We start from the raw sequence: 26807 nt of genomic DNA on the forward strand, positions 1-26807 counted from the left end.
AGTAATTTCCATCGTTTCCGTTTAATTTCTGTCGAAATTTAAAAATCTTCGAAATTTCCGTCGAAATTTCCATCAAAATTTCCTCGAAACCCGAAATTTTATTCCTTGGGTATTACTGAATAATAAAAAAAAAATGTAAGAATTTAGAGAACAAATATGAACATAGGCCAACATGATTTAAATTGAAGTTATGAAACTTCAAGTTCATTAAAAGCCATGAAATTTCAAGTTTCTATATAAAATTATAGGCAGAACTTCAGGTTATTAAATTTTGTTAAAGCATAAAACTACAGGTTGTAATGAATCATATGAATTAAGACTTTCAAGGTAATCTAAAATTGATCAAGAACTTCAAGTTGATAAGAACAAATATTAAGTTAGTGAAAAATTTGAGATCTAATTGTAATGATAGATCAAAGAACTTCTGGTTCAATTTAATTTTATAACATAAAACATTTAATTAAATCAAGGAATTTCGGGTTCCGACTTGATTGTGTAATGTAGAATGATAAGTTCTAATCAAGTATAAGAATAAGAAAAATCGAATCCAGATGAATTTTATGAACTTCTGGTTCAAGCTTTAAATTAAAGAACTTCAGGTTCCAATATTAATTTAATAGAATAAGTTTTGAAGATGTTCTTAAAAAACTAAGTTTGGTCTTTCAATTCCATCATAATGAATAAAGATGGAGGATTTATACTTGTATAACCTGAACTTCAGGTTCTTATATTGAAAAACATATGGATTCAAATCTCGAACTTCGATTTAATCATTGATAATAACTTCATATTCATATCAAAAATATATATTGGAATTCAGACTTCCAACTAGATGTACCTGTTCTATTGTGTGATAATTAAAATCACAAACATAAAATCATAAAGAACTTCATGTTCTTAACAAAACAAATAATTGGCATAAGACTCAATCAAACTTCAGGTTTGAAAATAAGTTTTTTTAAACTTTCAGTTCAGATTTATGATATTTGAAGTAATACAAAACATTCCTACCTGTTCATGAACCGGCCACACATCATCATAATCGGCACCAACAACAAAAGTGATACCATAATGGATTTAGATGTACCAATGACTATATAAATATTAATAGTTGCTATGAGGTAAATCATGTTAATGGAGAACTAGTAAATAAGACAAGAGAGAGTACATAATCTATGGACATTAAATAAGCCAATAGTTTTAAGAGATAATTAGACTTAGGTCCTTTAGAAAAATAGTTTTTAGAGGGAGACGAGAGTGTTTTCAAATTTATAAGAAATTTTTTTTAATTCATAATAATTTATAAAAAAATCCTTTTAATTCATAATATAGAAAATTAGGATTAAATACCAAATCTCAATAATTTTTTGGTATAGCATGAAGACTATATAATATTTCAATTGAACTATCAAATTTAAATGTAGTTTTTTAGATTAGGTCACAAATATATTGGCCCATTCAATTTGAGCCTTTTTCCATTTGACATTTTTATCCTTTGGCCCACATATGATGGGTGTTAGTTAAAATTTATAAGGTTTTGACAAAATTATCCTTGAGGCTTTTATATTATCTTGAAAATTTGTTAATATAGTCTCAACTTCACATTTAGTTGTGACTGTACGACACTCACAACTTCAAATTTAGTTGTGACTGAACGACAGTCACATCTAAGTTGTATTACAATCACAGTTAAGTTGTGACTTAATTGAATTTTTTTTAGAGAAATTATACTACAATATAGTATAAATAGAGGTCAAAATAATACTTTTACTCAAAATAATACATAATATAGTAGTGTGAGCTGTCTCTTTCAATTTACCAAGACAGTCACAGTTAAATTGTGACTGGATTGATTTTTTTTTTTAATACAATATAGTATAAATTAATGTAATATTTGTGATGTAATATTATTTTTATTTTTTTTATTGTAGTGTCATGTGATGTAATATTTGTAAATTCTAATACATTTTAGGCATAAATTTAATTTAGACACATAACTATATAAGCTATTTCAACGGGGTCCATAAACTTTAAAATATTTCAAATATACACCCGATCTATTATCTAAATTGAAAAATAAATTTATGTCCATTGATTCGTTGAGAGATCAGTTAAATGACAGCTTGACTTTTGCTGACCAGGATTACTTGGCGACGTGACGCTATTTCAGCAAACATTTCCCGCCAAATGAGCGACACAGGCCCACAATTTAATAATAATAGAGAGAGAGAGTTTGTGGGCCCGTGTCAGGGGTTAAGTGCTCCCGTGTCGCTCATTTTCCGCCAAATGAACGACACAGGTCCACCTAACCCCTGACACGGGTCCACAAACTTATCATCTCTTTCTCGCTCATTGAACACAAGTGAGAGATTTATATTCAAATTTGGGGGAAAATGTGATGTTTTTGGGAGACTAAATGGTTAGGAGAGCGTTCGACGAGCAAGAAATAGGTGATGAGTGTGTGGGCTCGTGTCAAGTGGACATGTGTTGCTCGTTTGGCGGGAAATGTATGCTGAGTTGGTGCCACGTCGCCAATTAATCCCCGTTAGCAAAAGCCAAGCTAACATTTAACTGATCTCTCAATAAATTGATGGACGGAATTTCATTTTTCAATTTACATAATAAATCAGGTGTATATTTGAAATATTTGAAATATTTGAAAGTTCGTGGACCCCGTTGAAATAGCATATATAGTTATGTGTCTAAATTGAATTTATGCCTACATTTTACTTTATTATTTTGTTTGACTTTTCAACTAGTACCTAATCTAAAATGCTATTTAATTTTGGTATCTAAACTAAAAAGTTATTGAAATTTAGTAGTTAAAATCAATAGACCTTTCATAATAAAGTCCTTTTAATTTATAAGAAAATCATTTTAATTCATAATAAAGTCCTTTTTCCGATTTAAAGGGTATTTTCCCTCCGAGGGTGTAGAGTGGGTTTTGTAGATGCTGCATGTTAGGTTTTAACTCCGAGATTTTGGGCGAAGCCCAAAATTTTCGAGTTAAAACCTAATATAAAGCCGTCAAAGAAGAAAAATAAAAGGACTTAAGTAAAAACCCTAAATCACTACCGGTTTTAGTCTAAGAAAGATTCATAAAATGGACTAAACTCTAAGTTTCTCTAGTTTTAATATAGTTCTCCAAATAGAACAAGAAGAAAGATGCACTAAAAACCTTGAAATGGTCATGCACACATATCATATATGTATCCATAGATATCTAACATCTAACCAACCAAAAAAAACTTCATCAAATCAAAAAGTAGATAAGAATCATTAATAATTAATTTGAAGCTCAAAACGGATTAGCATGGTGGCAGCACCCTTGAAAGTAAATATTCAACTGTTATTTATTTATTTTACTAAGCAAAAGACTATTTGATTTGTAGGACACTACTCCAATACTTATCAAAGCCAACCAATTTCAAGGGTATCCTCACTCCATTAAACAACTAATGTTTAGTTGTTTAAGCTATTAGCCACCAACTAGCCTCTAATAAGTTGTTAGTTGTACAGGTTGAGGTGGCTAATACTCAATACATGCCAATCTCAACGTTTTCGTGGCTGCAAAGATCAAATTTGACATTGATGTAGACAAGGGCTTAAGCAACTAACATGAACTTTTGTTGGTGGTTTAGTGAAACTAAATATATAATAAAAAACTGATTAGCCATGTCTTATTAAACCAAAGATGATTGGTTTGACAATGATTCTCACCATTGCTACAGTAGTTGGTTAAACATGTCAACTATTTCACAAATGGTTTGAAATTTATTTCAAATTGGTGGCAATCTGGAGATTATGTGCTACCAATAATACCAACTAATTCCATATATGGTTTGAACATATTCCACTAATATTCATATGGTAACATGAAATTACTAATACAATTCAACCTCATCTGTTATGAAAATTATTGGTTGATTAAATGGTTACACTAATGACAAACAGTGGATTCATTACTTGGATAAGCTGCATTGAAACTATTGTATCTGCTGAATTGATTTTGTGGCTAATAAAATCATCATAGAACATACATTCCAAAAAGACCAAATGGGAAGCTAATCAAATGGAACTTGTTTTCCAAACATAAGGATAAACATATATTCATATTGATGAGTGCCAGAGGAATTACAAACATTGCTGCTGCAAATGCTATCTCTAAAGCATTTCTCTAATATGAACAACTACTTAAAAAGTCTGCATACACCAACCCTTAATTACAACCTGAAAATGCAAGTTTTATCCCTGATGAAAGCAACACAGCAGACTTGACCAACCATACACTAGGATACCCAAAAGAAGTACACTTGCTATTATATATTTGGGCAACAAGCTAATATTTATTAGTAAGTGCTACTATCCAAAATAAGTTTAAAAAACAAAAGTGTTGCAGCAAATATATTGAAGTCTAGCTATCACACACCTCTCTGGCAGTATCACCAACCATTTCACTTCCGAGACAAAGTTCCCCCCACTAGCAGCTGACAGCCTTCTGTGCTGACTTGTGCCTTCATTTGGAAAGGAGGAAGCATTCAGAAAACCACCACGATAGGACATATTTGCAACAGAAGGGTTATGAGCATCACAAATTGGAAGTGGTCGTTGAAGCTGTGGTTAGGAACACTCTGCTAAGACTTGTATTGACACACCCAAGCTTCCTTGCGTGCTTCCAGAAGGCGAAACAGCATTCCTGAAGTAATTGTCAAGAGCACTTGTTACACGAGTCTCAAAGTGCATCTCCATGTACTACTGCTACCTCTGCAGATGCATAATCTCCTCTTCATGCATGTTTCGAACTCGCTCCAACTCAGAACGACATTGATCCATCTCATGTCTTCCTCTTTCAATCTCCTCTTTCTGTTGTTCAGATTCTCTGGAAGCTCTCTCGATTTCTTGCTCATACTCAGCGCGCAGAGCATGCAATTCTACTGATCGACAAACCTCTCATATCAGACACAAACCCTAGTATGTCTGAGGGAGTGACCCCTAATGCCATAACCCTTTACACGATTCCCGTGCTCTGGGCCATAATTTGACCACGTGCAAGTATTAAATATTTTTCATGTAAAAAATGATCCCAATGATGTCATATGAGATTTAAACATTTACCTTATTCCTGCCATTTCTACCAAGTGCAGACACTAAATCGAAAATCAACTGCACAATCGAAAGATATTTAACTATGTTAGTCGTAAATTCCTTTCAACTGCCACCAACAAACAAATAATGTATAACATTATGTATTGCTTACTGAGGTTATTTCAATCCATTAGACATTATGTATAGCATCAACATAATAGCATATATAAATGTCCTTCCATCCAGATTCATAACTTTAGTGAGGTCCGGACCGTCCGGTCCTCAACTGGTGAGGTCCGGTCCTCAAGTCTTAAAAACAAACCGGAGTTTACTGAAGGTCCGGTCCTTAAAAGAGAGAACTGGTTCTCAAGCCCAGAAATTTCAAAGCGACTTACTGGAGGTCCGATCCTCAACTGGTGAGGTCCGGTCCTCAAGCCTTTAAAACAAACACAAGTTTACTGGAGGTCCGGTCCTCAAAGGAGAAAACCGGTTCTCAAGCCTAGAAATTTCAAAGCGACTTACTGGAGGTGCGGTCCTTAACTGGTGAGGTCCGGTGCTCAAGCCTAAAAAACAAACTCGAGTTTACTGTCCGGTCCTCAAAGGAGAGAACCGGTTCTCAAGCCCAGAAATTTCAAAGCGATGTACTGGAGGTCCAGTCCTCAATTGGTGAGGTCCGGTTCTCAAGCCTTTAAAACAAACACGAGTTTACTGGAGGTCCGGTCCTCAAAGGAGAGAACCGGTTCTCAACTATGTACAATTGTAATGATGCCAAAGACTACAAAGCATTACAATTGACTATTGAAATGTGCTCTTAGTCTTCTAAAAGTAGTCCAATTCTAAAATACATGACATTATTAAAATTCTTTTTTAAAGAAACATTTCAACATAAACTTCAATTTAAAACATTGTTGGTCCACATGTCATGAATAAACATTTCATCAAATACTTGTTACACCCCTTTCACTAGCATATATTTCTAATAATATTATTTCATTACTTCTACTCAAGATTAAATCTCACTATTTTAATTTTTCGTTGTCATTTTTGTATATCAATTTCAATAGCATGTATGAATAGGCCCTATTAGGATTTTTTAAATTTATTCAGTTAGAATAGGCCCTATAATTTCATCCAGATTCATAACCCTAGTATGAATCCAGGTTTTATGCAATAGCCTTAGGCCTTGTGTGCGTGTGTATGCAGGTTTATAACATAAAAAAATTCGCATTTGGCAGACACACTTTCACTAGATCGTCTTCTAGAGGAAGGCTACAACACAAATGTCCAAGAAATATGAAGATTCCCTTAGGAATCTTTAACCTGCAGACTTAAAGTAACATACTAATACAACACAGTAAGATGAACTGATACATGTGACGATTGACTACAACATAGTAATGAATGAACTAAAATAATAGCATACATACATCACTACCAGCACCAAGAGTCTTTAATGTACTGAAGAGAATCTTGACTCTACAACCAAACAAAACAAAAACCAGTTGTGTTTTAATTACCTGATGCTTGCCCAAACAAACTTTAACTTTAACTCTCACCTTCACCTAACAGCCACTAGATGCGCAGTTCTTAAGAGAAGAAAGTAAATGAGCAAAAAAAGTTCTCTATCTCACTGAAGCAGCATGTCTCTTATATAAAGAACATGTATATGGCCAGTCTTATGGCTTAAGGATGTGGCCCAAAATAATCTCACTCCTCTTTTATTTTAAAAATCAATTTTTTTTGTTAAAGTAATAATATATTCTCATCACTTTTACAACATTTGGAGGTACAACATTTGGGCAAATGGATTACACTCACTTTGAACTTTCAAACATGGTGCCAAGTGGGTAAAAGTTTTCCTCCCACCACTGTTGTTGCATAACCCTCCACACTAAAGAAACCAACAGCTAAGTTAATTTGTCTACAAGTACAACAATAGCTGTCTTCCACTTTTTCACAATGCACTAAAACAAACACGAGTTCACTTGCATGTAAACTGGTGCTCAAAATGAAGAAAACTACAAGCATGAATTGCAGAGTGAAGGGTCCAGTTAATAACTCCAAATGTGCATTTCACACAAAAACAAATTTTTCAGCCCCAAATTTCAGCCACAAACAAATTTCAGTCAAAAATAAATTTCACATGTCAATAATTAAATAAAAGCATAATGACAATAGAGTTTGGGAAAGAACCTGGGCAAGTCAAAGAAAGCAGTGTTCCTTGGTTATATTGCACCGAACACAGTCACACTCCCAGATAGTATGAGGAATTGCTGAAAACAACCAATTTACAATCCATTAATTCCATCAGTTGTAAAAAGATAAAGTTTCTGGTATGATAGAGCTACACACACAGTAAGCAGCTAGTTTAGGAACCAATAATCATTTGTTGATGCTATTAACAAACCTTATCAATGAAATAGTTGCCAATCAAACCCACGCTGTTAGACGCCTGCAATTAGTTCCTTCATCAGTTACAAGGTGTGCGGCGGCTCATATTGGTGATAGCATAAGTTGCTATGGATTTATCTTCTCACTAACCATGTATTGGAATGAAATTTTGGTTGTTTAACAGAGAAACAGAAGGGGGATCGGTCTGAAAACAATGGTAAGGAAAGAGAGAGTTGTCATAAAACATAAGGCTACCAATTCACCAATGGATAGATATTAGCTGGGCCAACATATCAATAGCCAAAATAATGACATATTTACAACTTTAACCCTCACATAAACTATTTTTCACTTTAGTTATAACTGTTGTAACTTTGTTTTAGTGGAATTAGGTGGCTCATGTCAGCCACAGTAAATATTGCACTGTTTGGAGAATAACACAAACTAACTTAAACATTAGTTTATAATATTAGTTGGCTTTGATAGGTATTGGACTAGTGGGAGACTACAACTAAAACTCTTTTTTTTTTTTCGTGATACTTACTTTAGTCGCAAATCCTTTGAGTATGCCGACTAAATTTGATCTTATATACTAACTCTCAATAAACTTTCATATCAACGCTAAGGAAAATAATCAAAGATTATTATTGGAACTTTCATATGTATGTCCATAGATGTTAGAAACTTCTAGTATTTAACGAGATTCATATTTTGAACTTTGGGCCAAAATAATGTACTCGAAACTTCAAGCTTGGGGTTTAGATTAGAACTTCGGGTTCTAAATATTTTGAATTTCATACATTAAGATCCCACAAAAACCATAACATGAACTCCACATATTTTCGAAACGTCAGGTTCGGGGTTCTAAAATATGTATATAGTTCTAATTTTGAAAATCTAGTTATTTAAACCTCATAGGACTTCAGGTCCTTTAATAAAATTAGTAAATTTATGATTTGATCACATGGCAAGATTCAAGGAACTTTAGGTCCTTATTTAATTACATGAGTACACGAAACTTCAAGTTCGATGTTAATTAGGACTGCAGGTCCATATAAATGAAGTAATTTAAAGTTAAGAATTAAAACAATGAATTAAATATAACAATTAAAGCAAAAATTGTAAAACATTACAATAAAATATTGTTGGACTTTAGTTAGAATTTTAAAAGTCATAAGACTTTAGTCAGTAAATTGTAAAATTAAAGAACCTAAATGGAAGTCTCCTTAAAATAAATCAAAGACTTCAGGTGTTGATAAAATATGAAAACTTTTAGTTCTCATAAAAACAATCAAGAAACTTCGGATTCTGATTTACTTATAAATATCGAGGAACTTCAAGTCCTCATTTGGGAAGATCTTCTAATCCTTATTTAATTGTATAAAGATTTAAAGGTCTATACATAAGATTGAGGTTTTCAGGGGACCTCATTTGATTAAGAGTCAAAGCCTGATCTCTTATGTGATAATAGTTGCAATGCCCAATAGTATACAACAATAAAATCATAATTCAATAGTATACAAAATTAACTATAAGGCCTCGTTTGGTGCATAGGATATGATTGAATATAATAAATAGCTAAATTCATGTGTATTCAAGGAAGAACATGGATGATGTCTTCTAACTTGAAAAAAGAAGAAGATGAATTATTTAATCCCACTATTTTTGGAGGGGATTGGAAGGAATAAGTCTCCTTTTACGATTAGTTCATCTTAATACATCTTACTCTTTTAAGTTAGAAGCTTCTTCCTTGAATACACATGAATTTAGCCATTTATCCTATCTAATCATATCCTATGCACCTTGATTTTGTATCCAAGATACTATGTTTCTATATAAATAAATGATATAGATCATTGAGTGATAGTAGATATATCAAATCAATTAATATGATAGTATAGCAATGCAATTTCATCGACCACATCGCACAAGTATATATTAATGTCCACATCACACACTAGTAGTTTATGATGCTATTTCATCGGCCAAGTTGTGCATATCATCGTGACGAGATATTCATGCTGATAATGTGTTATAAAATAAAAGGAAAAGAGAATATAAAAGAGCACAAGAAAGAAAAAAAATAGGGAGAAATCAGAGTGTATTCTCATTCACATAAGACATATATTTAATATAGGCTCTTGGATGATCATGAATAAGCCCTTAAAGTCTCCTATTTTACATTGAATTGGAATTCTCTTAAGAGATAATTAGACTTAGGTCCTTTAAAAAAACAGTTTTTAAACGGAGACCGGGGGTGTTTTAAAATTTATAAAAAAATCTTTTTAATTCATAATAAAATCCTTTTAATTTAGAAGAAAATTATTTTAATTCATAATAAAGTCTTTCCCTAATTTGAAGGTATTTCCTCCTATTTGAAAAGTATTTCCCCTTCTAAGGTGTAGAGCGGGCTTTGTAGAGCCCAAAATCTTGGAGTTAAAACCTAACATAAAGTCGTCAAAGAAGAAAAATAAAAAGACTTAATTAAAAACCCTAAATCACTACCGATTTTAATCTAACAAACACTTATAAAATGGACTAGACTCTAAGTCTCCCTTCTCTTAATTATCTATACAATTGTTCTAGATAAATATAAAAGATAAATATTAAACATGATAATAGATAGCCACATATTTATGATATTTACAAAAATATTTTTTATATTTATTTTTTAACATTAAAATGGAGGGGTGTAAGAAGAAGAGGATTGGGGTGTGTAGTGAGGAGAAATTTGCTAATTGTGTAGTGAGAAAAAATGGGGCGTGTAAATAGAAATTTCCTTATTTTTTAAAAAGAAATGGGGCGTGTCAAGTTCATGATCACGATCTCGATCTCTCTTTTACTTCTTCTCTTCTCAAACGACGAGACGAGACGAGACCATGTGGAGGAACTCGCTGAGTTTCTCTTCGAAGCTCCTGTTATCCAACAACCCCTCGCTGTACCACTCTTCCACAAACGACGTCGCTCGGCCGCTGTTGCTCTCTCACTCTAAATCCTACCTCCACTCCCCCTCTCCTTCGCCTTCAGATTCTCTCAAGCTAGGGTTTCAGCGACCCGATGGAGTCCGAGCCCTTTCGGCTACTGCTGCTGCTGTTGATCTCGCATCTTCGGCCTCAAAAGCTGTGCTCTTGGCTCGCCACTATGCTCGCTGCTGTTGGGAGCTCTCTAAAGCTCGCCTCAGGTACACATGTACACAACATATTTGCATGATTTTTTTTTTTTTTTTTTCTGTAAATATAGAAAAAAATGCGTTTCTTGGGTTGGGTTTGTCTGTAATTCTTTGACTGATATTGAAGTTGTTTTGTGTTAGTTCAGATTGGAATTGTTAATTTTACAGTTCCTTTTTCCATGTAGCAATAGAATAGTACAGGAAAACATTGGGTAATCGTATTCTGTTAAACGTATTGTCTTTGATAATTTGTAGAGAATTTTTGGTGATTATGGGTTTTTGTTACTTGTTTAATATGTTTAATTCTTCGGGAGAAAAGATCTACAGTTGATTTATAGTGGCATTAGTTCTTTAATATGTTTATTTATTTAATCTAATTTAAAGGGAAAATTGTATTTATAACGCTAACTGTAATAATTTATGATAGTAAGTAGGTTAATTGCACAAACACTTAGGACTCAGTTTGATTTCTCCTTTGGAAAAATGTAAAAGCATTCATGGGGTGTTTTTGCCATGTAAACTCATTTTGAGAATTTGACTTACGATTTTTTCACTTTTGATCCAGCATGCTAGTGGTTGCAACTTCCGGAACTGGATTTGTTCTTGGAAGTGGCAGTGCCGTTGATTTTTCTGGACTTTTTTGCACATGTGCTGGTACCATGATGGTTGCAGCATCTGCTAATTCCTTAAATCAGGTTTGCTCTTGGATAACAGTACTTTGTACCCATGAATGCACCCAATCCATGTATGTATAACTTGTATATTATGCCAGGTGTTCACTGTGTTTAATCAACGTTTGTTTTTATTGTGTTATTTTTATATTGCAGTTTATTGTTTGTTTAATTTTTTACCATTAAGCTTGGATGTGTAAGATACAAACAGAAATGAAGCTTAAAGACAAGCTGGGACATGGATCCTGACTATATAGACAGACCAACATGGAAAATTCTAAACAACAAAATAAAATGATGAATTAGAACCTTTTCAAGACTAGGGACTTCTGATCTGGACTGATTGGAGAGCAGCAGTTAATTACGGCTGTCTTTGATCTTTGTTGTTTAGGTATATTTTGAGTGTTTTTGGTAGTATGTTGGTGTTGGTTGTTTGTAGTTGTAAGGTTCGGTTCTGTATTTGTATTGTCAGGTGGACTAGTTGTTTACTTTTTGGTCTATTTTATTTTGGTTTGAATAAAAGTTTGTCTCTTAAAGAAAGAAAAAAAAAAAAAAAGTGCACTCAAAAGTTTAGGACAACTCCTTTTTCCTTGCTTTGTAGGTGGACTTCTTGTCCACTGCTGAGAATTAATTGTTGTTTCTTCACTTTATTTAATAGTCTTTGTTCCCTATAAGTAGGCTACGTTAGTCACATTGAGCTATTTGTTTTAAGTCAAAAGTGGGTTTATTACTTGAAATAATAAAAAATTTCAGTCATTGAGTTAGGAAAATGTTTTGTTCTACCTCTTGCTTAAGTTATTCTATTTTTTCGATAAGCAGGTAAGTGCACCAGCAACAACATTACAGTAAAGCACCCGGTTAAATTTTCAGGGATAAAGGTCTATTGACCTAGTGAAATTATATGTTGATGAATGTTTGCATGGCACACAAAATGTATGATACAGTTGTAGATAAAGTACTTCCCAATTCACTTCATTATCTTTGTAATGCTGTATGTATGTACAGTGTACCTACTTCATATTCCTTGTCTTACTTCATTAAAGGAACTTTAAGAGTTCCCTTTTTCTGTTGAGCAATTGTGGTACTTTTTTGCCTTGCACTAGTAAATCTTGTTTCAGTAGTTGATCCTAAGCTGGTTTATGTGGTTTGAGTACTTAATGGCTCATTGCATGCAGTATCTTCAGTTTCTTAAAGTTAACTTTTTGACTTGATAATGTGTTAAATTACTGTAAATTGTTCAATTTTAGGTGTTTGAGAAAGATAATGATGCCAAAATGAAAAGAACGTGGCAAAGACCACTACCTTCAGGACGCATTACGATACCTCATGCGGTCACCTGGGCATCTGCTGCTGGTTTAGCTGGCACTGCTTTGTTGGCAAGCGAGGTGGCAAAATGAATTCACACACTTCCTTTTATGAATGTTATATAACATTAAGATTCTGATATCTCTCACATGAAATGTTTGATCAGCTGTGAGTTTGGGGGCTAATGTTGCAGCTTTTATGACAAGGTTTTTGCAGGCTAATATGTTGGCAGCTGGTCTTGCAGCTTCCAATTTAATACTTTACGCATTTGTATATACTCCGTTGAAGCAGATTCACCCAGTAAACACATGGGTTGGTGCTGTTGTTGGTGCTATTCCACCACTTCTAGGGTAATTTGTCCCTTATTTTTTTTTAGCTACATACTTTTTTCATTGGACTTCTAGGAGTTACTTTATTTATGGCTTTGGCTATTGACAATTTATGTTTTCAGCTAACTCATAATAACTGTAATCTTTGTTGTTGCAACATATTTGGTGGCCCAAAACTGATCAGGGTTTTCTCAAATCCCCATTAAGCTTAAAGATAAAACAAATTTTTTTTTTTTTTTCAATATGTAATTGAAAATACCCAGTGTTTTATGAATTAGATTTTCTACATTTTGCATATCCCTCGAGTATTTTTCTTTATGTCCTACACATGACCTCCCTCTCTGGTCTGAAATTTTTATCACTATCAATGAACTTGCCACTCGTGGCTTCAACTTGCTCAACAATAACTAGACATCTCTCTCTCTCTCTCCCTCTCCCTACTTCCCTCCCTCCCTCTCTCTCTCTATCATATCTATTCACCCGCATGTGCGTACACACACACCTTGTGCAACTGATTTCCACTCTAGACGGGACCATTTGCAAGTTCAATCCCTTGAACCATGCAATCCGAAGGTGGTGTTTTTTGCTTCATCATCTGCTTGGTATAACACTCTTGTGGTCAAGAACTGCACCATATGCAACACAATTATTGCTGATCCGTTTGTCTGTGCAAGAATACGGGAAGATGATTGACCATTTAGTAATACAGTTCTTAGCTTCTTGGAAAAGGACCTACTTAACTCACTCAAATGAAGTCAGAAATACTTTCCTTATAATAAAATGAATATGTAATTTTGATTGAAGTCGATCTAACAGCATGTTAAGCAGTTGACTTGAATTAACTTTTTATCCAGAACCGACTATTTTTGCATGGTGGCTCATGATTTATATTTTTTGGACTTTCAGTTGGGCTGCAGCTTCTGGCCAGCTTTCGCTCAATGCAATGATTCTCCCAGCTGCTCTATATTTTTGGCAAATACCTCATTTTATGGCCCTTGCATACTTGTGCCGCAATGACTATGCCGCTGGAGGGTATGGATGTTCTGTTATTTGAATTTCTGATGTGTGAAAGTATTGGTGATCCTCTTTATGTCATCAGTTCTTTCAAGGTCTTACTTTAACCATTATGCATCAATGGGATGGATCCACCTATTGTATTGGGAAATTGTTTCAGAATGGGAGTTTGTATTCCTGCCTTTGGCTTCATGATTGATATCTGTTCATTGCAAGAATTACTCAATATCCATTATGCCCTATGTGTTCAAGGTAGATACAATTATATATTCATAATACAAGAATGTTACCTATCCCTAACATTTTCAGAGTGATGGCATGAGTAATCTGTTTTGTGATCAACTTCTTTTTCCCCCTTTCAAATGATTAAGATGGGATTTTGAGAACTTGTAATCAAGTTGATTGTCTAGATAGATAATCTAAGGGGCAGGTGGAATGCTTGTATGTGTGTGAATGTCTGTAGTCACTTGGTTTGTTTAGCGCCTTCCCTTCTAATTTTTTATTTTTTTTTAATTTGTTGTATATTCAGGTTTAGGATGTTCTCTCTTGCTGATGCTTCTGGTAAGAGAACAGCCTCAGTAGCTTTAAGGAATTGCGCATACCTGATCCCTCTGGGGTTCTTGGCCTATGATTGTGAGTCAAAAGATTCCCAAACAGAATATTACTCTTGTTTTTTTTATCCTGTTTCCTTTCAAGTTTTATTTGTATTTTTTATTTCTATCATTGCCAGTCCTCTTGTAAAGTTACTTGAGCGGTTTTTTTTTTCCTTTCTCATTTTAACCAGTTTTCCATCATTTCGGTATCAACATTGGTATGCATTAAACTGAAATAACACAGGCACGGACACATGCGTGCACACGTGAGTACAAACACACTTAAAATTTGTCAGAACCAAGAAATGCTATCTTATTTTTGTTATAAAATAGATTGTTATTAAATTTTTTTGCCCCATATCGTTTGTTTTCCATATTGAATTTGAGGGTTTACCTACATTCGCTTGTTTCCTAGATTTACTCTTGGGTGGCCGTAACAAAGGTTACTAGTTACATTTGTTATTGATGGTTTTGGTTGATTTGATGTGTCATTTTTTTACTTGTAGAATCTAGATTGATTTATTAATTTGTGGTTCCTTGCACCAGTTACCAATTATGTTACTGTTGGGACAATACTTTGTCTTCCTAGTACTTGTACAAGTGGTTGATTTATTGGATGCCATTTTATTATTTGTGCCAATCTTCTTTGTCGTAGAATGACTAAAATGAACCAAATATAAATTGGGTCTACCAGCCCTTGTGGTAATAGGATCTTAAAATAAATTGGCAAATTTATGAACATGGATGCATAGGATGTTAATCTTGAGTCCACTAAGAACTGATTGAGGATAATTCAATGTTGGGCTTTACATCTCTTTACATCTTATTTGACCAATTTCATCTCTCCTTTGTCTGCAGGGGGCATGACTTCTGGATGGTTTGTTCTTGAATCTACTGCTCTTACTCTAGCAATAAGTGCAACAGCATTTTCATTCTATCGAGACCGTACTACACTTAAAGCTAGGAGGATGTTTCACGCCAGCCTTCTTTATCTTCCTGTATTTATGTCAGGAATTCTGCTTCACCGTCTCTCTGATAATCAACAATGCCTTGCTGAAGATAATTCAGAGACTAGTATTGAGCTTTTATCGTCCTCACAAGATGGAAATGTCAACCGGAAGAACAGTTTGAGGCACTCCACAGTTGGCACACAAGTGCGCCCACCTGTATCATATGCCTCTGTTGCACCATTTCCTTTTCTTCCAGTTCCTTCATATGCCTCTTCATGATATTTTTTCTGAGTCCCCTGATTTGTACAATGAAAGGTCAAAAGCCTGCCCAATAATGTATTTTTGTGGCAAATGTAATGTCCATTTGCCTAGGTAAACCCTTCCATAAAAAAGCAAAAGCATGCAATTTGTTGCAGATGCGATGTATTTTTCTTGCAAATGTCTGTTTCAACTGTCGAGGTTTTGGTACTTCAAACTCGAATGTATTGTTGATTTGAAGTATGAAAAGGGCTGATTATAGAGGAGCAGTTGAATCGTCATCATCATCTTATTAACGTGATTGGTCATAACAATAACATTGTAAGTTTGTAACAGAATAATGCATTAGTCTTATTTGTTAATAATTGCAAAATTGTAAAAATAAAGAAAAGAAACAAATATTTCCTATTGAATTCCATGTCTCACCTGAGATGAGAGGAAAGGCCGATATTACTTGAATGCTGAACCTAACATTTAATCCTACTGAGGTTAACTGTAATGTTATCTTGTAAAAGCTTTCTTTATCAGTATCCAGGAGTGTTAGGGTTTTCTCTACTGATCCTTGTGTGAGTTGCTTGAGAAACCTTACCAGTGAACTATCAAGGCTATATTTGGCCTGCTCCGATACTTTGCAATTCTTTCCAGAGATTCCTAGGCTCAATAGTCCTTCTCATACTTGATTACTTGAGGTCCGGCGATATGTGGCTCAATGAATCCGATATGATCTAGATCTGGCTCAAAAACTTACTATGAGAATGTAAGAAATTTTCTTGAACCTCACAAGCCTAGAAAGTGTATTTTGTCCAACAAGTATGTTGCCCTAAGAGTCTTGTTCACCAACCATACAGGCTGCAACCAGGATTGTTTTGTATTCTCTTATCTCTCATCACTTATCTAACCTGTGAAGATCCTTCCCACTCCTTCACACATGCAAATATGTTAGACAACTGTACATAACCACCTGAGTTTTCAGAATCAAGCTCAATGATTCGCTCTGCCGTCATTTTCTTCCCAAGATCCCTGTGTTCATGAGCCACACAACCTCTCAAGATTGATGACAATATGCTTGTGTCTGCCTTATTAGGCATCTCTTCAACATTTATTGCTTAATTCCTCGAAGGCAACCAGCTTGGGAGAAAAGATCAATCATACAAGGCTAGTGTTCAATGCCTGAATCAAATATTGTTTGTGGATAAACTCACACCAATCCAACAGCCAATCATGGCTGGACACGTGGCCGATCAGATCCAACTTCGGTGTTTGACTTCTCAGTGGTCAAACTTTGACCTCTATATCATCACACAACTCGGCACTTCCTCTGTCAGCTCAGATCGGATCATCATGGCGAGCCCTTCGTGACCGGTCCGACTCGAACCGAGGATCTTCCAAAGGATTGAGTGTTCATCTTTCCTTGGTCATCCCGGTTCGGCTCGGCTCGGCACTGAGGGAACATCTTTTCGGACCCTAATCACAACCAGTTATGACTCGGGAGGATCACCACCTATTGGATCGGCTCGGTTCGAAAGTCCATGTCAGACCCGATCACACGTGGACTTCATGTGCGCACATAAGGACATGTGTTCGGGTCGGCTCGGCTTCCCGCCGCCATTTCAAGGAAGATCACGTTGGGATTAACCGCCATACTTAAATGCACCTGACAGGATCTTCTGACAAATGGGACTTCCCAGCTCACATTCATGACTATTGAGGCAGTTCACCTGAACCTTCCATACTTGCATTCAATGCAGCATTGAATGCAAGAGAGGTGGGTAGCTGTGCATGCCACTATTCACGACCGAATGCGTGGATCTTTCTCAACCAGCCAACCACATGCAGGTAACTTACTCATCACAATTTCCTTTGCCTATATATACCAACTCATATGCACAAAATCAGGGATCTAGCTATCAATCCTTCACCATAAAAACACTTACACAAAACTTTCACTCACCCAAGAGCATACCCAACTTGCTGAGAATAAACCCAGAACATTTACCTTGTTCTTCCTATTCTCCCGAGTTCATCCCTTGTTCTTCCTCACTACATTCAAACATCATCAAACACACATCACTGACTTCATCATCGGAGCTTGTTTGGCTGGTACCACACCGGTCCATCTCCTTTGATCTTGTTTTTCATACAAGAAGATCTCACATCATCATCCAGCAAGGCTTCAGATCAGCCAGGTCACCATTTCTAAGTTGTTGCATCTATCTTACGGAAATTTGCATCAACAAATATGAAAGTCATATTTCTTCTTAGAGAACCCTTTGCTTCCTTCTTCAACCAACTCACAATGATCACAGGTAGACAAATCCCAGTAAATGTAATTTCATTGGGTTCCATGACCATTTGTTTGCATAACCAATTAACATAGAATTCCAAACGACTTCATTAGACTTGATCATTCTGTCAAACAATTTCATTATAATCAAACCCAATGATGGTAGCTCTGGCAAAAATCTGTTCACCATATTCAAGCGAGGATATAGTAGCACATGATGACATGAACTGAGCACACTAGCCATATCCAACTTGTCCATTCTCAAGTCCAGCTTATTCATCTGCCTGAAAAGATCTAATGCTTGAATTGGACAGCCATTTTGACTAAGGCCTACGATCATTGAGTTCCATAATATCAAGCTTATACTTGGCATTGCCTTGAAAATATGTTTTGCATCTTCGAGTCGACTCTTCCACAATTTGAATACAAGGTGATCATAGAATTAAGCAAGATTGTGTACGTCAAAGGCTCTGAGCTCACTAAATTAATAATAGGCAAGCATCATTAGGACTTCAACACTTGGAGTATGCATCAAGACTAGCACTAGCAACTTTGCAGGCATGTGTGTGCATTTGTTCGGCGTGTTTGAGGATGCCTGAGATACTCATGGCACTTACTTGCAAGCGTAAATGAATTTCCAAGAACACCATTAGTCAGCATTTCATTGAACAGAAGTAATGCTCCAATGTTTTCATTATTGCTAAAAATCAATGAATTCCATAACGCAACATCTTGTTAACTTTTTGTATCGAAACTTTTTCTTGATTTGGTCTATGTGGTTTCAAAGCTCGCGCATTTAGCCCTACTGGTTTATATTATTTGCAATTTTAGGACATTTTATAACCAACATGAAATTTTTTCTCAAATTTTAACTAATAACTTGTTTAAACTCACAAGTTTTACTCAAAATGACAAAAAATCATGTATGTAACCTTCAATTTAATTTTTAAAACAAATTGAAAATTTGAGTTTGTTAAAATTGTTCTCATATTGCAAAAAATATAAAAGATAGGAACTAAATGTAGAGTTTTGAAACTACACAGACTAAAAACACTTTTTTCCCTTTCACTTTTATTAATTCAAAATTGAACCCCTCTTCTCAATATCATTTGATAAAAGAAAAATAAAATTTTCATTTCTAAAAAATAAAATAAAAACATTATTTGACAAAGGACAACCATTGGGTTATCATGAAACTTTACAATAAGGCTCTGAATTTTGACGTCCATCTCACTTTACTGCCTAAAATAAAAATTGTGTCAATTTACCACCTGAATTAAAAATTTGTTACAATGTATTAGCTCGGGCTCATTTCATCTAAACTTCTGTTCAAAAATATGCAAATACTCTGTCATTATTCCTTAATTGTCATTGTATTTTTTTTATTATTTTCATTTTTTTCTAATATAGAAAAGGATTGAAAAGCATGTTCACTTTAGCGGTTAAGATTTTTATGAAATTGCATCCTAAATCCTCTGAAATGCTAACATTGCTCTCTACCTCTGACTCATATACCAAATGGACCGCACACTTCTTTATTTCTCGAACACAAATGAATATTTCAAGCTGATAGTAGATATCGTGCAACAGTTTATGAAAATATCTATAAGGCACATAGCATAACCAGAGATGAGCGCGCATGGAGTATTCCACTGTAAAACCAAAGCGAAGCCGTACTCCATTGCCATTGAGAATGCACACAAGGATAACATCTAACTTATAAGGCTGGTGTATTTCAGGGAATTCATAAACAACACACATCGCAAATCCCATCAACTTATCAGTTAACCAACCTGGATGCAGCTCTAAACTTACTGAAGATCCCACACTTTGATGATTGAACCACTCTGGAATTTCATTTCCAGGAGCAGTAAAATTGAATAGTCCCCTTTTACCATAACCAGGTTTGTCATCCTGTACCGAAAAACCACAATGTTAAGAGACCTAGAGAGAGAGAGAGAGAGAGAGAGAGAGAGAGAGAGAGAGAGAGAGAGAGAGAGAGAGAGAGAGAGAGAGAGAGAGCACCTGAAGGTAATGCATTAGGGATGGAAGTGCCATAATCTCAAAGCCTGATCGCGTCGAATTCCTTTGTTGTATTGGATCGGACAATGTTTCCAATGATATACAGTTAGAAACATTAAGAAATAGACAAGATGGAAGGCCTGGCAATGCTTGAAGCCTGGGGCAATACTCCAAGATAAGAAATTCAATCCAGGTCTGTTAAAGAATTAAAACCAGATAATGAAGCCAACCACAAAGGTGCCGGAACCAGACTTCTTTTTTGAAATAAATGAAAAGGGTTGAAGATCATATTCCAAGATTTAGGTGATTGTCCTTTACATCCACGAAAGGATAATTCTTTAAGGTTTCTAAAACTACCAATAGACGAAGGCAGCTCTCTTATAGCAGTTCCACTCACATCAAGTACCTCCAAACACTCTGCGTGGCCCAAGCCATTCGGCAGTTTTTCAAGCTTTGAGCAATTAGAAAGATTAAGAACTTTGAGAGATTTTAAGCAGCATACGCTGGTCGGAAGACACACAAGATCTTTGCAATCTTTCAAGTTCATCAAAGTAAGTCCTTCAAGCATTCCAATAGAAGAAGGTAGTTCTCTTATGACCATTCCACTAACATCCAGCTCCTCCAAACACTCTAGATAGCCCAACTCTTCTGGCAGTTTTTTAAGCTTTGAACAACCAGAAAGATTAAGAACATTGAGAGACCTTAAGCCATATACACTGTTGGGAAGACGCACGAGGTTTCTGCAATCTTTCAAGTTCAGAAAAGTAAGTCTTTCAAGAACTTCAATTGATTCATCAACCTCACACAATCTTGTACAACCTTCAAGAATAAGAACCTCAAGATCTGGCATACTTCTAAAGTTTGGGGTATTGACAAGATCCAGAGAGTGACTGAGGTTAATGATTTTTAAATTGTATAAAGGCTGTCAAGTAAAAGCATAGAAAATTAGCTTCCATGATTTAACTACTTCTATAGGAAACAAAAGATTAAATAGCAGGATACGTACCTTTATTCCCATCTGAAAATTTTTAATGCAACTATTACACAAGTTAAGCTCGAACAGCTTCTCTGGGTTGAAATGTGATGGGAAAGATTTTAAAGGATATCCGACCCATTCAAAAATCCTTAAACTATTGGGAAGATATTCAAGCTCATTAGAGAGGTTCACATTCTTAATCTTGAGGTATCTCAGTTTGTTCATCATTGAAAAGGCACTCGCGTCCGCATTTACTCCTGGCTCATCCGTTGATTGCAAAACTATGCCTTCTACTATTTCTGTACCCTATTAAACAAGAATATAGAATAGTGAAGGTCATAACTCAAGAAAAAGGGTTAGTATAGTACCTTAATTGTTACATAATATATTAACAAATAACAACTTATGCTTGTACTTAAATCTCTTACAGTATTTTTGCTTAAGACATAATTGGCATCTTCACAAAGCCACAACCTACTGCGCCTGCCTAGCTCATTAGGAGATTCTCGAATGACAATTTCCCGACCCATTTCTTGTAGAGAATCATGCATCCATAGCCTTTCATCCAAAACAGTTAGGAGAGATCTCTCGATAAGGACGTTTATTCCAATAATTGCAGAAAGATCGCAAGCACTTCGTATTTTTATTACTCGATCTCTGTTCTCTCCGTTAAAGAAACATGCAATGTCAAGGAATATTTTCTTCTCTTCCCCATCTAGACCATCATAACTAATCTTAAGTATGTCAAAAATTTCCGAGTTACAAACTTTTCCTAGTTTTCTCAATGCACAATTCCATTCACTTAGACCTCTCCCATGCAAAAAAAATCGCAAGACTTCAAGAGTTAATGGAAGACCTTGGGCATAACTCACAACACGATTTGACAGATCAAAATAATTTTGTTCTGGGTAATCTTTGTTAAAGGCATTCCAACTAAACAGCTTAAGTGCATCATCACAATTTAGTCCCTCAACCTTCAATCTTCTCTCCACTCCATGTCTGACTAACAAATGCTCATTTCTAGTTGTAATGACTACTCTACTTCCAGGACCAAACCACGTTTTATTTCCAGCCAAATATTTTAAATGGTCCAGATGGTTGATATCATCCAGAATGAGAAGAACCTTTTTGTGACGTAAAATCCTGCTTATTATTGTGGCTCCTTGATGAAAGTCCGATATGTCATCCTTTTTCCTCCATACCCCAGAAAGAAGTTGCTTTTGTAGGTTAACTAGACCACTTTTCTCAACCCATATTTCTAACATCAGTGACAAGGAAACTACATTCAAATTTACAAGAGATTCTCTCGTACACAACTCTGGCAGTAGTTGTCTTGCCAATCCCGCCCATCCCCCATATTCCAATAAAACGAACATCAGTCTCCCCTGCACCTAAATGCAAATTTATTGGTTTCAATCTTGATTCAATTCCTACCAAATTCTCCAAATAACTAAATAATGTAGGTTGCAATTTTGTCCATATAACTTCAACAATATCTTTGATGAGCTTTGACTCGTACCTACAATAAAATAGATAAGAACAAAAATTAAGCATGTTATTTGTATGAAATATTAATTAAATGCACAAAGAAACAAAATGTAAAGATATATATATATATATACATACATATATATATATACAGGCCCCTTCAAGTGTGGGATCCCACATTTAGTGTTAAATGTGGGATGAGACGGATGGGCCCACTCCATGTAGTTTTTCAACAATCCAAACCATCTATTTTTGAGGACTCTATTAATAGATCATCCTTGCAAAAATTTAGTCAAATCGAAAATTATTTGCCTATCTAACTTTGATCAAACAAATAGACAATTTTTTATTTGGCTAATTTTTTGCAAAGAGGATCTATGGATAGAGGCCTAAAAAATAGATGGTTCGGATTGTTGAAAAACTACATAGAGTGGGCCCATCATCCTCATCCCATATTTAACACTAAATGTGGGATCTCACACTTGAAGCTCCCTGTATATATATATATATATACAGAGTCATGATCACCCGCTCACCATAGAGTGGGGAATTCCCCGCTTACTTAACCACCCGCTCACCACAGAGCGGGGAATTCAATGATCGGCCGTTTATTTTTTAGATCCATCTTTAAGGGTCATCCTTGTAAAAAATCAGCCAAATCGATAATTGTTTGGTCCTCCAAACTTTGCAGACAAATACAGTTCATCAGATAATGTTGAAATGATGTTGACAGTAATACACTGGCTAAACAGTTTCCGATTTGGCTGATTTTTTGCAAAGGTGATCTTTGAATGATGCTCTAAAATATAGACGGTTCCGATCATTGAAATTCGTTGCTGAGTGGTTAGGTGAGCGGGGAATTCTCCGCTCTATGGTGAACGAGTGATCATTTCTTTATATATATATATATATAACCGTCTATTTTTTAGTCATCTATTCATATATATGTATATATATATATATACGGTTTTATCGAAGATAGACTATTTTATCAAAAATAGACGGTTTTATCGAAAATATTTGGTTCGTCTATTTGTTTGATCAAAGTTAGATAGGAATATGATTTCCAATTTGGCTAATTTTTTGTAAGAATGATTTATATATAAATAGATGACTAAAAAATAAACGGTTCGGATTGTTGAAAACCTACATTGAGTGGGCTCATCCGCCTCATCCCACATTTAACACTAAGTGAGGTGTATTGTATATAGATTTTAAAAGACTTTTGTGGAGTTTAAAAGTCATGTGGTATTCAATTAAGACTTTTAAAAACTTTCAAAAAGTCTGTAAAAGTCTATGTGTATTCAAATAAGAATTTTAAGAAGTTTATAAAATTCATATGGTATTCAATTAAGACTTTTTAAGTCTATGTGTATTTAAAAAGTCATTGAGTTTTATGGAATTCATTTAATGATGGATTTTTAAAGACTTTTTATAGGTATTTTAAAGTCATTATAAATCTGACCTCTCCCCTACAGATTTCTAAGGATTTCTATAGATTCTGTGGAACTCTGTAAAACTCTGTAAAAATCTATAAATTATGCAAAGTCTGTTACTTAAAAAAAGTCTACAAAAGTCTTTATAAATCTATATACACTACACCTCCGTAAATGCGGGATCCCACACCTGAAGGGGCTTGTGTATATATATATATATATACGGTCTGATTTAGGTGCGGAAGTTCGCACCGTGCAAACGCCGCATCTGACCGTTGGATCAGATCAGCCGACGTGATCCAACAGTCAGATGCGGCGTTCGCACGGTGCGAACGTCCGCACTTGATCGGCTCAGTATATATATATATATATATATATAAGGAGCTTCAAGTGTGGGATTCCACATTTAGTGTTAAATGTGGGATGCGGCGGATGAGCCCACTCTATGTAGTTTTTCAACAATCTGAACCGTCTATTTCTTAGGCTAAACCGTCTATTTGTTTGATCAAAGTTAGATAGGCAAATGATTTTCGATATATTTGGTTAATTTTTTGCAAGGATGATCTATGAATAGAGCTTGAAAAATAGACTGTTCAGATTGTTGAAAAACTATATAGAGTGGGCCCATCCGCCCCATCTCACATTTAATACTAAATATGGGATCCCACACTGGAAGGGGCTTATATATATATATATATATATATATATATATATGCTTTTACTAGTTTTTATCATGGGACCTGAAATCTAGTCAACATCTTTGCAATGTATTAAATAATTATTTCTATTATTCTAATGACAATTAGCTTTAGATTAGTGTTTTGAAATTGTAACATAATCAGAAATACAAAAGTCCACTTTTGTTAAGTAATGCAATATTGAAAGTACTCTTCATATTGATTCCACTAAATTGTGCAAATAAAATTGGCTGATCTATTTCCATTAAAAGTTAGAAACAAAATGGAGTTGAATGTTTGATATTCCTCATACATTGAAATCTATTTTGTTTTTGACTTTCTAAAAACTTTTCAAACAAAAGAAAGAAAGAAATAAGTAATGTATACCAGTCCTTTGAATTCCACCCAGAGAAATTTGCCACTTGTCTTAAAGCTGATCTCCACCTCCGCACCTTCTCTGTGTCATTGCTAAACCTTTCTTCATGCTTAGCGAAAGCTTCTGCAAAACTCCCAGTTTGTTTTCGTACATCAGAGGGATCGACATCATAGAAAATTGGCATCATTGTTTTTCTTGCTTCAATGCATTCAAGAATCTTTGAAAGTTCTTCCAAGCACCACGTTGACGATGCAAAATTTCGAGAGAGAATAATGAGAGCAAATCTCGATTCTTCAATTGCAGTCAAAAGTTCTGGATAAATAGCTTTCCCTTTTTGAAGTTCAGGGTCATCCTTGAAACTACATAAACACTTCGGGTGTCCTCACCTCTAAAACTCATAAACACATCATACAAAACCCTTTCGGGTGTCCTCACCTCTAAAACTCATAAACACATCATATTTCCATTGACGAGTTGAAGAAGGGAAAGATGTAGACATTCCAAGTGTGCTCATCGCCATTGAAACTACTTTGTTGTTTGTGACTATTTATTGAAAATTGTGTCCAAGGACTATAAGAATAAGAAATGATTTTTTATTTCATTGCTTGCTACTGGCATGGAGAACTAACAATTTTTGTTGATTTCCTACTGCAAGTTAAGATGATATAAAGTATGAATAATTCCGTGTAAACGTGCTATAAATCTATCTTTACTATTATAAAGACAGAAGAAGAGTTTGGTATTACATGCTTTATCAAAAATGGGATTGTCCAATATACCTTTCATTCAATTAAACAATCACATAAAAATAACCTAATAAATAAGGATATAATTGTAAAATACAATTATTAAAATAAAATTAAAAAAATAGAAAAAAACACTCCACCACCTTTTTTTTTGATAATAATAAGCTTGGACACTCCACCACCTTAAAACATGGAGAAAGTGATAAAAAGTTATAAAACACTGAAAACAAAATAGAAAAAAAAAAAAGTAAAAATGCCAATTGACAAGCGGCTAGTATAAATAAAGGGAGAAAGGGAAGTAAGGTTAAATTTTCAATTAACCCAAAACTACCCCTGCTGAAAAGAAATTATTAAGGCAAGGCTGCTTCATTTTAGAGGGACAAATTGGTAAAATAAGGTGAAAACAAAAAACAAAATCAAAATGTTAAAATAAAACACATCCCACGTTCCTATAGCCACCACCAATTACCAAAGCATCAGTTATTTTTTCCTCCACGTTACTTTCTTCTCGATTTCTCTCCCATAGATGGAAGTCTCCAAATTTTCACGTCATCAGCCACCACCATCACCACCAATTGGTAATCCCTCAGTTTTTCCCTCAATTACTCTCTCAAAGTTGATTTCAGGCCTTTAATGTGTGTGATAGTCTTATTCAATTTTAATTTTGCAATTCCAATCTCTCATCTTAACCTTGGTTCTAGCCAAGAACTCTGAATGAGTACCTGGTGCAGAAGTGAATGAGTACCTTGTTTATTTTGGACGATTTTGCTAACCCGGAATGATGCAATTTTATGAGTTTTGTGAGGGGAGAGAGAGAGAGAGAGAGAGAGAGAGAGAGAGAGAGAGAGAGAGAGAGACTAAGATTGGTTAATGATTTCAATTTTAAGAACTAATAACAGTTGGGATTAAATTATTGTGAATCCGTGGGTTTATAGGGGGAAGAGAGAGAGAGAGAGAGAGTTACTAAGATTAGTCAATGAACTAAGAGCAGTTGAAATATGTGGGTTATTGGGGTAAGCAACAGCTAATTCTATGCA

The 26807-nt window shown here is 34.8% G+C and overlaps 1 protein-coding gene and 3 pseudogenes across 2 annotated transcripts in view; 1 reads left to right on the top strand and 3 right to left on the bottom strand.

Annotated features, from left to right (window-relative positions):
* LOC147280490 (urease accessory protein F pseudogene) overlaps positions 1-26807 on the bottom strand; it is a 54280-nt pseudogene that overhangs the window by 6321 nt on the left and 21152 nt on the right. The gene's annotated exons all lie outside the window — the stretch shown is intronic.
* On the top strand, positions 10302-16164 carry LOC147280491 (protoheme IX farnesyltransferase, mitochondrial-like). The gene is made up of 7 exons (XM_086251241.1): positions 10302-10657; positions 11211-11340; positions 12564-12701; positions 12838-12971; positions 13857-13982; positions 14494-14597; positions 15416-16164. The coding sequence occupies exons 1-7, from the start codon at positions 10356-10358 to the stop codon at positions 15784-15786; spliced, it is 1305 nt and encodes a 434-aa protein (XP_086107367.1). The 5' UTR covers positions 10302-10355; the 3' UTR covers positions 15787-16164.
* On the bottom strand, positions 16599-19278 carry LOC147280492 (putative pentatricopeptide repeat-containing protein At1g77010, mitochondrial pseudogene; annotated as a pseudogene).
* LOC147280493 (TMV resistance protein N-like) lies at positions 19451-25544 on the bottom strand (annotated as a pseudogene).

The sequence above is a fragment of the Dryas octopetala genome, chromosome 7 (assembly GCF_963921425.1).
Source record: "Dryas octopetala chromosome 7, drDryOcto1.1, whole genome shotgun sequence".
Lineage (NCBI taxonomy): Eukaryota > Viridiplantae > Streptophyta > Magnoliopsida > Rosales > Rosaceae > Dryas > Dryas octopetala.